The 12,283-nt window shown below is 46.2% G+C and overlaps 1 protein-coding gene across 3 annotated transcripts in view; it reads right to left on the bottom strand.

Annotated features, from left to right (window-relative positions):
* Vit (vitrin) overlaps positions 1-12,283 on the bottom strand; it is a 109,074-nt gene that overhangs the window by 15,797 nt on the left and 80,994 nt on the right. For all 3 annotated transcript variants that reach the window (XM_087216136.1, XM_021253719.2, XM_021253720.2), the window contains 2 exons: positions 10,587-10,649; positions 7,520-7,667 (listed from right to left, as the gene is read on the bottom strand). In XM_087216136.1, the coding sequence (XP_087072262.1) occupies positions 7,520-7,667; positions 10,587-10,649 (211 nt within the window). The remainder of the gene's footprint in view (positions 1-7,519; positions 7,668-10,586; positions 10,650-12,283) is intronic.

Genomic DNA, 12,283 nt, shown 5'->3' on the forward strand with positions numbered 1-12,283 from the left:
GAAAGCTTGGGGAGAGGGAGCAGAAAAGTTGGGTGGATCATCAGCATTTACCACCTTCCTGATGATGAAAGATGCCAGAGGCACTTATTAAACAATATAGATGATGACGCCCCCCACCCCCAAGAAACTCATTGGGGTCTGGGAGTTTTTAAAACAAGGAATCCAGGTTATGGTAATTTTAGGCAAGTTTGGAACACCCCGGCTTCTAGAGGCCTTCTTAGTCTGTCAGTCCTAATGGTGCCAATCGGTTAGAGTCCCAGAGGCTACTGATTTAATGCTTTCAGTCACCTGGAGCCTCTCCAGGGAATTGTTCTGGCCTTGGGGACATGTTAACTGACCGCATTCCCTCTAACAAGAACCCTCAAAACCATTTTCTTCAGTAAGTCATGACTGAATGTCACAGTCAAATAATCTTAACTCTATTTAGCCATTTAATTTCTATTAGTTGTTAAAATGTGATGTTTTGTGGACTGAGTCAATGAGATGAGGCATGACTGTGTGATTGGGAAGATGTTCCAGGGAGTGTTCCAGTGGCTGCAGGATGGGGGCCAGACTTGTCCCTCAAGGGTACTAGTTGGCTCAGATTGAAAATGATCCATCTGCCTCCATTAAACAGGGATGAGCTCTGCCAGAGCAGCTGTGGAAGCCCAGGTACAGAGGGGCCGTTGAACAGCCTGCTGGGGGACTTTGAACGCCCTTAAGACACTGGCTTTTCGGACCTTTCCTACCATCAGAGAGGGAGGAGCAGGGTTTTAGTCTTTCGATATTTTGTTTTGGGTAATTAATTAGTAGCAATATTCCCACTCATCTACTAAAAAGAGTAGAAACCTGCATGACTCTCTTCCTGCTGGAGGAAATGTGGACATGCGAGGTGGACGTGCGAGGTGCTGATGAGAGTCTCTCCTGAACCCTCCAACCCTGCAGCTACTGAACTAAGCCCACACAGGGCCTTGGCCGGTGGGTGCAGCGATTGTCCACAACAGAGCTTCCCAAGCTCAGATGTGCATCAGGATCATCTGAGTATCTTGTGAAAATGCAGATTCCGCTGCCTGTGGGACCAGACTGAAGTCCAAGGTTCTGAATTTTAAGAACCTCCCAGATGTTAACTGTGAGTCACACTTTGAGTAGCAATGTCTTAGCACACGGTCTAACAGGCAAGAAAATCAGCAAGGGGGCTGTTAGGGAAGAGAGGGAGGGGATAATAAATATGCAGTCTAGAGAAGGGGAGACAGAACGAGAGAAGAGGGATAGAGCTCCTGCAGACCTCTGACTGATCGCTGGGGGAGGCAACAGGGGCCAGGGGCCAAGGACTGCACAGGCTCATGGGAATGCCCATGCCTTCATTCTCTGGTTGCACAAAAGAATCACCCGGGGAGCCCTCAGAATAATGATTCCCCGGCTCCACATGCAGGAATTCTGATGTCATGGATCTGAGGTTTGGTCTGGGCACTGGGATTTTGAAGAGCCCCCAGGGTGGTTTTTACATGCATGGGGGTGGTCATCTGCTTCTCAGGAGGGAGAATGATCTCAGGGAACCCTGGATGAGGCCAGCCAGTGTGTGGTGGGTGTTCACGGGGAATTGTGGGTGCCAGTCAAGTGCTGCTGTTTTGTATGTACCTCCAGGGAACAGCATGAAAGCAGGCAGAAAAAGCCCAGGATTCTGTGCATGTCTTCCTGAGGACCATGGCTTGACCAGCTCGCCTGCTGTCTCAGAGGGATGTGGCTAGGGGGCAGGGGGGACTTTGCAACATTCAAAAGGCCCCAGATACTCAGGCCAGGGGGATGGCAGGCAGCTGTTCTGGGGTCCTGTTAATTCCTGGAAAGGCAAATGTTGGGTGAGGGGCCCAGAGAGCAGCGGGGTTGATTAAGAGACCCAGGTCTGGCAGGCGCTGCCGCTCAGTACTGGGAAGCTGGGCTGTCTTCTCTCCTTGGGGAGCTGGGCATTCTCAACCTTGGCCACAGACTGGAGTAAGAGATGAAAGCACTGCCTTGTGGGTCTCACCCCTTTGCCTGATCCTGGTTTCACCTGGCCTCAATATCTTTTGCATTTCCCGAGGCACTGGTGATGTGAAATCAGGACCCAGGCAGTCCCTTCCTGCTTGGAAGCCTCCTAGGGTGCTGCAGTTCACAACTGCCTGGCCCATTCCAGCTGTCTCTTGGGCCCAACCTCTCTTTCCTTTGCTGCAGACTGAAAGAATGTGAGAGGGTGGCCCTCATTGCCAGCTGTATTAGTTTGCGATTTCTGCTGTAACAAATGACAGTAGCCTTCATGGCTTAAACAACACACATTAGTTTACAGTTCTCCAGCTCTGAAATCCAACTTGGGTCTCTGCGGGCTTAACTCAAAGTGTTGGCAGGGCTATGAAGGCTCTAAGGAGAACCTGTTTCCTTCTGCAAGCTTCTCAGTGACACTGTGTCCTTGCCAACTGCCCTGTGTTCCATCTTCAAAGTCAGCAGTTACTGACTGCAAAATTTTTAGTCCAGGGTTGAGAAGGAAGAAGATGGAGGAGATGCACCCCAAGTCAAAGCCTCTCCCTAAAATAGGGAATGACTCTCATAGATCTGTGAGCAAAGGAAAGTCAGTTTCATTTTTAAATGAAGAAACCCCAACATCTCCCTTTATTTAAACATTGTTATTTTAACATTTTGATGTCCTATGGTTGGTATCAAAGGGACAACTGGGGTTCTGTTATACTGAACTTGGGGCCTCCAGTGAAAGCAGATTATCTGAGGGAGCTTGGCACCTGTGGATGCAGCTGCAGCTCAACCACAAGCCTTTTGGCTGCATCTGTTGTCTGCTAGAATTCGCTGCACAGCAATTTGCTGTTGTTCTTTCGCCTTTAGTGTTTCTGTTGGTAGGAAGTGCAGCCACAGGCCACTGGGTGTACAATTTTAACAGAATACATATACAAGACAGGGGCTTGAGGCTTGGCATTTGGTTCAAGCTCAGTGACCTGTTCTTCAGTCTGGGGCAAAGTGTCAACTATCAGCTCTCCTGGCAGACAAGCATTTCCTCAAGTCAATGTTGTTTGACATTGTGGGGATTGACTCAAGATTGCTATTTGCCCTCATCCCATGGTCAGGCGGTTAGCTGGTATTCTTGGGGAAGTCTCTCAGTGTCTCTGAGTCTGTAGGGAATGCTGTCTCTCTAACTGGAGGTGATAATTGTGATATGCATGCTGTGGTTGCTCACAGGTTGATGTGGATGTGGGTTTTTAGCTGCGGCAGGGAGGAATGCTGGAGAGTGAGCATGTGGTGTCACGGGGTGGAGACCTTGCCTGGGCCTGGAGCAGAGGTAGAAGGTCTGTCAGGTTAGGTAAAGTATTGCAGTAGCAGGAACCAAGAGCCAGGCAGAAGATGCTGGTCTGCTGAGGGAAGAGTGATGTGGACCAACAGAGAGCCAGAGATGGTTGGAGACGAGGGACAGAGGCAAGGAGTGCTCCCACCATAAGTCTCCCTTCTCCTGGGCCACCGGAATGGTTTTCTGTTTCTTGCACCCGGAGGATCTCTGAGTAAGATATCTGAGGAATCAGGATGTGTTGCACTTTGTAAATCACACTGTTCTTATACATCTTGAATTTTTATTTCTTGTTTCCCACTGACATTTAGTACGAGTCGTCTAAGTTTAAAATTTTTTTTTTAATTATAAATTTAAAGATCTGAATTCAGACCCAACTTTCCTCAGGAAGAGCAGGGAGAGGCCTCTTCTGTGGCCTGCGCTGTGTGGTACAGTATCCACTGTAATGGGAGCGAGAGCCTAAGGGGAGGACAAATTCAGGGTTATGGGCTTCTCCTTGGGTCCCTTTCAACCTTAGCCTCTCCCTCAAGGGCGCATTCCTGAGGGCAAGTCACTTCTCTATAGGGCCTCGCACCCTCACTGTACCAGAAAGAAGCAGAACCACTTGTTTGTTCTCTGAGGCCTCGAGGTTCCATAATTCCAAGACACGGGGTCGATCCCAAGTGGGAGTAGAGAGAATTTGATGATTCATCTTGGTTGTCAACTTCCCTGGATGAGCAGAAGTCTAGAAAGTTGGTAAAGCACACTTCTGGGTGTGTTGCCAGAGAAGACTGGCAGGTGGGTCAGTGAACTGCTTGGGGAAGACCTGCCCTGAACATGAGCCGCACAACCCATAGGCTGGGGGACCGGAAGGAACAAACCAGCAGATGGAGGAAGGTGGCACACGCACAGGAGTAGGTGCGATTTTGCTGCTGCCATCCCTCATGGGCATCTGGCTCCAGATTCCTCAGCCTTCGAACTTGAACTTCTACCAGCAGCTCCCCAGGGACGTTCAGGCCTTCATCCTTGGGGTGGGGCTGTGTGATAGCCTCTTTCTCTTGTACTGCATACTGTTGTGATTTTTTTGTTACCAGGGATCCAACTTGGGACCTTGCACTTGTGAGGCAGGCGGTGGCACCACTGAGCTAAATCCCGGGCCCTCCTCTTGTTCTGAGGCTTGTGCCTTCTTTGATTGAGCATCTAGAAGTTACCCCAGCTCTCCAGCTTACAGGTGGCCATTGTGGGACTATTCAGCCACTGGTCATTGAAGCCAATTTAATAAACCTTCTCTTACGATGCTATATGTTGTATCGGTTCTGTTTCTTTGGAGAATCCTCTTACAGGAGCTTTAGAACCTGGTGAGAACCCAAAACACTGTCAGAAGAATCAGATTCCTAGATTCCCAACATACTTGTCCTTTTACAGAAACACAGGTCCTGGATCTGCGTCTACCCCATGCCTTTCCTGCCAGATCCCTGTCCTCGGCATGTGATGGAGAAGGGACTGAGGGGAGCTGTCCGTGTGGGAGTGCTCGGCACCTGAGCCCCAGAGCAACTTCAGCTGCATAAACATGTCACCCCCTCAGTCCCATCGGGTTGTTCTCTAATTTATTTTGTTTCTCTCTTCCCAGGATGGATATATAACCTGGACGCAACTCATCTTTTCATCTTAGACCATCCCAGCTAGCTGGGACCCTGAGGCTGGAAGGAAGAGGGAAGCAACTCAGTAGTCTGTTAGTCCAACACTCATGTACTGGGTGTCATCTGGATACAAAGCCAATCACTGAATTACAGAACACCAGGCTGACAGAGCACTAACAAATCCTCGGCTGACCGCTGTACCTTACAGGTGGCCCCACTCACACGGAGAGGTTAAGTGACTTGCTGAAGGTCACACAGCAGGGCTGAGGTCAGAATCTAGATTGCCCATCCGCAGTTCACTGTGTTTCTTTTCCTTCTTGTTGCCAAAGCAAGGTGAAGATGATGGACTGGTTTATGTGATTATAAAGGGGAGGAAAGCACACACATTTTCCTTAGTGCTTTACGTTAACTGGGAGCTGGAGAGAAAAAGGCAGATATTATGGAAGGTGAAACTGGAAAGCACGAAGGTAATCTTTTTCTTGCAAAAGGTAATTGCATTAGGAAAGTGTAGCAGAGCACGTTTTGTAGTGTGTTCGTGTGTGTGTCTGTTTTGTGTTGTGTAACAGAATACTGTAGAGACTGCATAACTTATTGAAAAGAAACATTTATTTATTTTGAGACAGGGTCTCACTATGTAGTTCAGGCTGGCCTTGAGCTCACTTTGTAGCCCTGGCTGGCCTCAAACTTATGGTGATCCTCCTGCCTCAGCCTCCTGAGTGCTGGGACTCCAGGCATGTGCCACCATGCCTGGCTAAGAAACATTTCTTACTACAGTTCTGGAGGCTGGAAAGATCAAGATTGAGAAGTCCACACCTGGCAAAGGCCTTCATGTGGGGTATCCCATGGCAGAAGGCAGAAGAAAGAGTACTTAAGAGAGCTAAAGCGACACAAGGCCGAACTCTCTTTGGTGGCAAACCCACCCTCTTGATAACTATCCCGGGCCCTTGATAATAACATTAGCCAATTCCTAATCACTTCTCCAAGGTCCTGACTCTCAACACTGCTGCACTGGGGGAAAAGTTTCCAACACATGAACACTGGGGGACACATTCCAGCCACGGCAAGGGGAAGGAATCTTTATGGTTTTTCTTCTCTGCTACATTTGTTCTTTAATCCATGTTCTCATTGGCACAGAGCATTATCCTAGGGCCATTTTTCTTTTCCTTTACATATTTATCACCTTAGTTTCATACCTTGCTATCATCCTTGGCATCTGCAGTTTTTAAAGCAGCTATTTTTAGTGCAAGACAACACACCAAGATTTGAACCTCCTAATAAAATGGAATAGGGTCATCTGTTACTGAAATACTTGTATTTCCTCCTTATAGAAAAGCCTGTTATCTGTTTGCTATCTTAAAAACTAACACAGGAATGGGTTAACATTTTCAAAAGAACAAAACAATAATTTTTTTAAAACCTTATTTCACACCAAAAGCCTTACGATGCATTGACATTGAGACACAGCATTTGGAGCAATGAGCTATTTTTATATAATTGACTCTGACTACATGTAAGTGCAATTAACTAATCTACTAATTTTTCCTCACAAGAAGAGCTAAATGTGTTATTGGAGTTTAATTCTCAAAATTCAAATGTTATAGGTTCTTTTGAAAATGAAGCCCTTTTGTTTGTTTCTTTTGGTAACTTAAAAATAAATATTCTAACGTCTTTGATGGAACTACTTCAGTTAAAAAGCTGCTTCAGGAAATCTTTGGGAAACCTCTGAAGGGGTGAAGGAGTGGTGGCCATGGAGGAGGCCACTTCCGGGGCCTGAACTGCAGGTATTCCGGGAAAGGAGGGGTAGTCATCCTGCCCTCAACAGTCGTTGGCCAAAAACCCACTTATTTGAGATGTAAATCTGAGACCTGTGCCTGTTCTCTCTTTTGATTATTATGTCAATATCTGTTTTAGGGAGAAATCCATTCACATCTGAGATAAGATTGATTTATTATCCCAAAGAAGAGAAAAAGAAGGTAGACTTTGGAATGGGAAGAGGACTCCTTAATTTCCACCCCAAGTAAAATAATGAAGCAGACCGGGACAGCACTTCGGTGGCCAGCTGACCGATGGGGCCATCTGTCTCCACGCTCACCTTCCCTGTTGCCTCAGGAGCTTCTCTGGCAGCAGCACAGAGGCCCCAGGTAAGGTACGGAGAAAGGAAACACAGCGCTAAGGCCCTGGGCTCTCTGGGTGTCTTACCTGTAAGTGGATGGATCGCCACAAACACGGGTCCCAGTAGTCAAGGATGAAAGGGGACCTAGCCTGCTGCAGCCACAGACCAGGGAGGGAGCTGGTGATCAGAGAGGCAACACACACAGGAAGTGGCTGAGCTAAGACCTGCATCCACTTCTCCTAATTTCCAGACAAATAATGACTTTATCAGTCATACTGCAACTGGCATTTACTTACAAGTGTTTATTAAACTGTCTGTCCCTTGAGAAAGGCTCATGTTTCTTAACTGGCATCCAGACTGTTCCGGTTTTTTTCATTTACATTACACAGAACAGATCTGTACTCTAGGACATGCTGGTATTATATGTGGCATAAAACTAAGCAAACATCGTCACTTTGTTTCTAAATTCAGAACACAAACTGCACTCACCCATACTGAACAACGCCCATCAGAGGACCGGAGGGGCCGATGTCAACGGCCTGGGCGACATCAGCCAGGAACTGCTTCTGGATTCGGAACCGACGCTTGCCGATGCTGGAGCTCCCATCAATTAAAAATGACAAGTCAACTTTGCAGTCTGGGGAATAGAAAAAAGATTATTATTCTAATTATCACCCTTTGCATTCACCCAAGCAACCTCTTATTCCTCTCTTTCTCCACCAGCCCCTGAGAGTCCAATGAGAAGAAAGTGAAAAAGAGGTGGCAGAGTTCAGGGTATATTCATCTACTTATACCCCAACTTATACCCCAGCCATTGTTATTTTTTATTTTCAGACAGGGTCGCACTAAGTTGCCCAGGCTGGCCCGGAACTTTGATCCTCTTGCCTGTCTTCAGAGGAACTGGAACACAGGTGTGTGCCACTGTATCCGGTAGGTCTTAGTGCATTCACGGATCTCAGATCCTTCACCTATTGTCTGCCTGGACTGGACATTCAGTGACTGCCAATTCTTCCTGTCAGCTGGCTTCCCCTGTTCTTTTCTTTGCTGCCTGCAAAACTGCCTATTGCCAAGCATAATCCTTGAGATGATGATTGGTAGAAGCAAGAAAAACCAAGAATTGGAGTTTAAAGATGCCACTAGAGCCTGGAATGGAGCAGAAGAGAGCAGAACTGCTGTAAGGCTTTTCTTATGTATGTGGTTGCTCCCCAAGACGACCAACTCATTTTTTTCTAGGTCTGGCCTTGCGTTGTGAAGTTTTGCCAGCAGGTGGCAGTGATGTTCTTTAGGGATTGCCACCCACCAACACCTACTCTTCGCTAGACATGTGGACTGTCAGGCTCCGTGCCCACCTACAGAATCAGACCTACCTTGTAATAAGGAGACCCGACTGATCCATGTACACAGTAAAGTTGGAGAAGCACTCAGGTTTTCCTTCCAGTTGTCAGCAGATTAGTTCAATATGCATTTTAAATAGCTTTTATTTTTGGGGGGGGCGGTATTAGTGTATGGGCTGAAGGAGATTTTCTTTCATTCATTTATTTTAAATGTAAAATAGTGCAGTATATGGCTTTTGTAGCAACTAAGGATAGCTGGGTACCTCTTGGACAGATTTTGTTCCCTCATTTCTTATATCTTCAACTGTATTCAGTAATGACACATTCATTTCTCAGCTAGGCTTTAGAAAAGAAAGTTAGGTATTTCTCTATTTACTTAGTTCTCTTTGCTCAGTGCCCTGATGGCTGATGTGGAGATCACCTTTGATTCCCTTTGCCTAGGATATTTTAATGACAGTGGCTCCAGCTCAGGGCAGATGATGTCTTGGCGGTTTTGAAAGACTTGGCAGCTTTATCATATTGAGATGAAAACATGCTGATCTGAAGATGGCACCAACCATAGGTAGGATTGGGTTGTGAAATGTTCTGCATGAGAAATTTAGTGTGGTATCAGAAAGCAGGATGGAGGACAAAGAAGAAAAGGTGAGATACAGTGTCAAGGGGAGGCAGTCTACCAGTTTTCTTAATTTCTTTGGTTTTCTTCAACATGGTACAACTCTATAGATTAGCGCTTTATGTTGTTCAATTCATCTTAACCCTGGACACATATCAGAGTCATACACCTAACAGAGTTGCTCATGCAACTTCCACTAATAAAGATGCCTGGAAATCACTAGATAGTATTTCTCAAGGGGACCAAAGACTGCATTTGGAACAAATTCCTAGGTGACCCTGATGCTGCTGGACCCCAGGCCACATCTGGTATAGCCAGGTCCAAGGAGACTCTGACACATGTATGCATGAGGCAGGATGTGGGCCAGGCGTGGTAGTACATGCTGTAACCCCAGGACTCGAGAGGGAGAGACAGGAGGATCGCCATGAGTTTGAGGCCAACCTGGAGTACACACTGAGCCTGAACTATATAGAGATCCTGTCTCAAGTAACAACAAAAAAAGAAAGAATGTCTTCAGGTAATTGTCACGTGCAGCAGAGTTGAGACTCACAGCCCATTGATGGCTGACCTATAACTGCTTTCTAGGGGAACCTGAAAGTGCTTTCTTTCTGTTGTTTGCAGATGACCACATCTTTCTTGTTTTCTTCTCTTTCTCTGATCCTTCCTTTCCAGTATCCTTAGGTAGCTTCTCTTCCACCAACTGTGGTTCTTCAGGTTTAACTCCTCTATTTCTTCTGATTCTGCTCTATCTCATTAGGTCATATTTTCTGTTCTCATAGCCCCAGTGTTGAACCATTGCTCATGGTTTTCCAACTCTAATTCTTTTCTCTTTTTTTGGATATATTTTCATACCCACTTTAGAGAAGGGACAGAAGACTATATGATAACCTGGTTTCCTTAGGTTTTGTGTGGGTGGTTTGGTGTGTACAGCTATTCAACTTGGTATTTCTGTGGGAAGACAGTTGCCAGATGGCCTTCCTCAGCCACCATCTTGCTCTGCATCCCCAATTCTAAATTTCTGACTGGGCTGTCTCATCTGAACATCAGACCTGAGCAGTCATCTTTCTACTAAACTGGACATCTCATGGAAGATGCTAAACAAAAATGATCTCCCCATCCCCAAACCTGTTCCATCCTATGTTCCTCACTGGAGTACTGTTTACCCATTGCTCAAATCATTTTTCTGCTTCCTCTCATGCCTCCACCCCAATCCCATAGATTCTTTCTTCTTTATATCTCTTGAACCTGCCTATTTCTCTCCATTTCCGCTTCCGACTCCAAGCTCTGCCCACCATCACTACCACGGCACCATTGTCCCTGCTGAGTGGTCTGTCTGTTCCTTTCATCTGCCATTTTGTCCTCATTCCTTCACATTCATCACTCTGTTGCCATAGTGATATTTAAAAACCTGATCTTTTCCTCCTCATGTGCACCATTTAAATCCTTCAAAAGCTCCCTTTTCTCCTTAGAACAATGTGATAGAAGAGAGGAGATAAACAGACCCATGGCAGGAGAGAGACAGCCTTGGGTAGGAGTGAGTGGGTAGAGAAGAGAAAGAGCAGATCAGATGTCAAAACCTCCATGGGTTTTTAGCTGCCAATTAACTTACTCGGATCTCCCAGGGACACTGGCTCCAAAGCCTGTGTGCTTAATTCTTCTTTTGGAACAAATCCTGGAAAGAGCAGTAAAACTTTTGGTGACTTATAAGTTACAGGAAGCATCTGGCCTTACCCCGGGGAAGGGGACTCAGTAGTATTCACACCTAGCTCAGGGGCTTGGCTTAGAGCTAGCTGTTTTCCACACCACTCCCACCCTGAGAAAAATAAGAATAAATTAATATTTACTGACAGTCTGCTAAAGATAATACTCGGTTGGGTGGTCAGGGAGGTCTGAAATCAGACTTGAGTTCTCATTTATTTTAAATTGTTCTGGCTGAGCCTTAGTTTCCTCATCTGAAAGCAGTAAGAACTTTGCCACTGTAAATTATTCCTCCGTAAAATTCTGAAAATCTTGAAGTCAGGAAATGTGTCTGGTTCACACAAACTTTCACTGTGTCCAGCCTATCTATCCTCAGTCATTTGAAGATTAACGCAATCTAGACAGGTGGAGGACAATCGAAAGAGGGTTGGATGTAGACCTGAGAAGAAGAGCTCAGATAAAAGCAACTCAAGAGGGTGTAGAGACAAAACCATTTCTGCTGTGAGAGGCCAGGTAGGAGGTGAATCTTAGCCTGGCAGGGGTGGGGGGTTCTTTAGAGCCATTCAAATGTTGAGTTCACAAATATGCCCTTTAAGGAAATGGAGACAATAAAAGAGAATTCTTTTAGGCTGGGTTAGACCACCTTGTTTCCCAAGCAGAGATCCATCGGAAGGGTGTCTCCTGTTTTCAGGATGCCCGGAAGTTCAGGAATTGGGCGGGTGGAGGAAGATGCTGGGATCCGTCTTCACTTTGGCTGCAGTGCATTACCTCCTGGCACTTTGGCTTATTTTTTTCCAGTTTGCAAAGCACATGATTTCATCTTCCCATCAAAGGTCAGCTTGCTCACCCCACTTCCTCACATCATTAAAAAAATTCACTTTGGGTGTTGAACAGCATTTCTCAGCCAGAAAGCCTCTCAGGGAAAGCCTTGAAGTTGTAGGTTGTAGGGAGGGGAGCAAGACAAACTCAGGGGCCGAGTCCTCCCCATTCTCCTACCACTGGTCCCCGTTTCCCCCAGTACAATGTCCAGGAGGCTTGATTTGTTGGAATTTCAAACATTCAACGCAGTCAATAGTAAACAACGGGAATAACATTTTTGCAAACAGGGAAGAGAAATCAGGATGTCAAAGTGTTGCCAGATGGAGTGAGAGTTTAATACCACCCATTTGGGGTGGGGAACTAACTCCTTTCTGACTTTTTGTCTTCAGTTTCCTTTCTCCCTTTTGTTAATCTCGTGTTCCCCTTAACACCAGGCCTCCCTAGAGAACAAGATCTGAATGTCCCAGTCATTAGGAAGGACGGACGACGCTTCAGAGGCGTTTGGCTTAGTGGCCACCATCTGGATTGTTAGACCCTCCTAGGTTTGAACCTTTGTGCGTGCTGATCCAGCCACTGCTGAGAGTTTGGGGTGTATAATTACCTGTGTCTAAAAGGACTTGTTCCCCTTCCACAGGTCTGTTTCTTCTGATTTTCAAAATTAAAAAGAAACTTTTTACTTAAACCACACCAGCAGAGCCTCTGGAGTGAACCGCTAGAATGGTGTTTCCTAATTGTGTCAGCATAGAAGCATGGGACCACAATTTTGGATGAAGCAACCTTAAATTTGTG

Source organism: Heterocephalus glaber, unplaced genomic scaffold (genome assembly GCF_053883595.1).
Source record: "Heterocephalus glaber isolate CG9 unplaced genomic scaffold, H.glaber_assembly_v1.0 deba00001457, whole genome shotgun sequence".
In the NCBI taxonomy this organism is placed as follows: Eukaryota; Metazoa; Chordata; class Mammalia; order Rodentia; family Bathyergidae; genus Heterocephalus; species Heterocephalus glaber.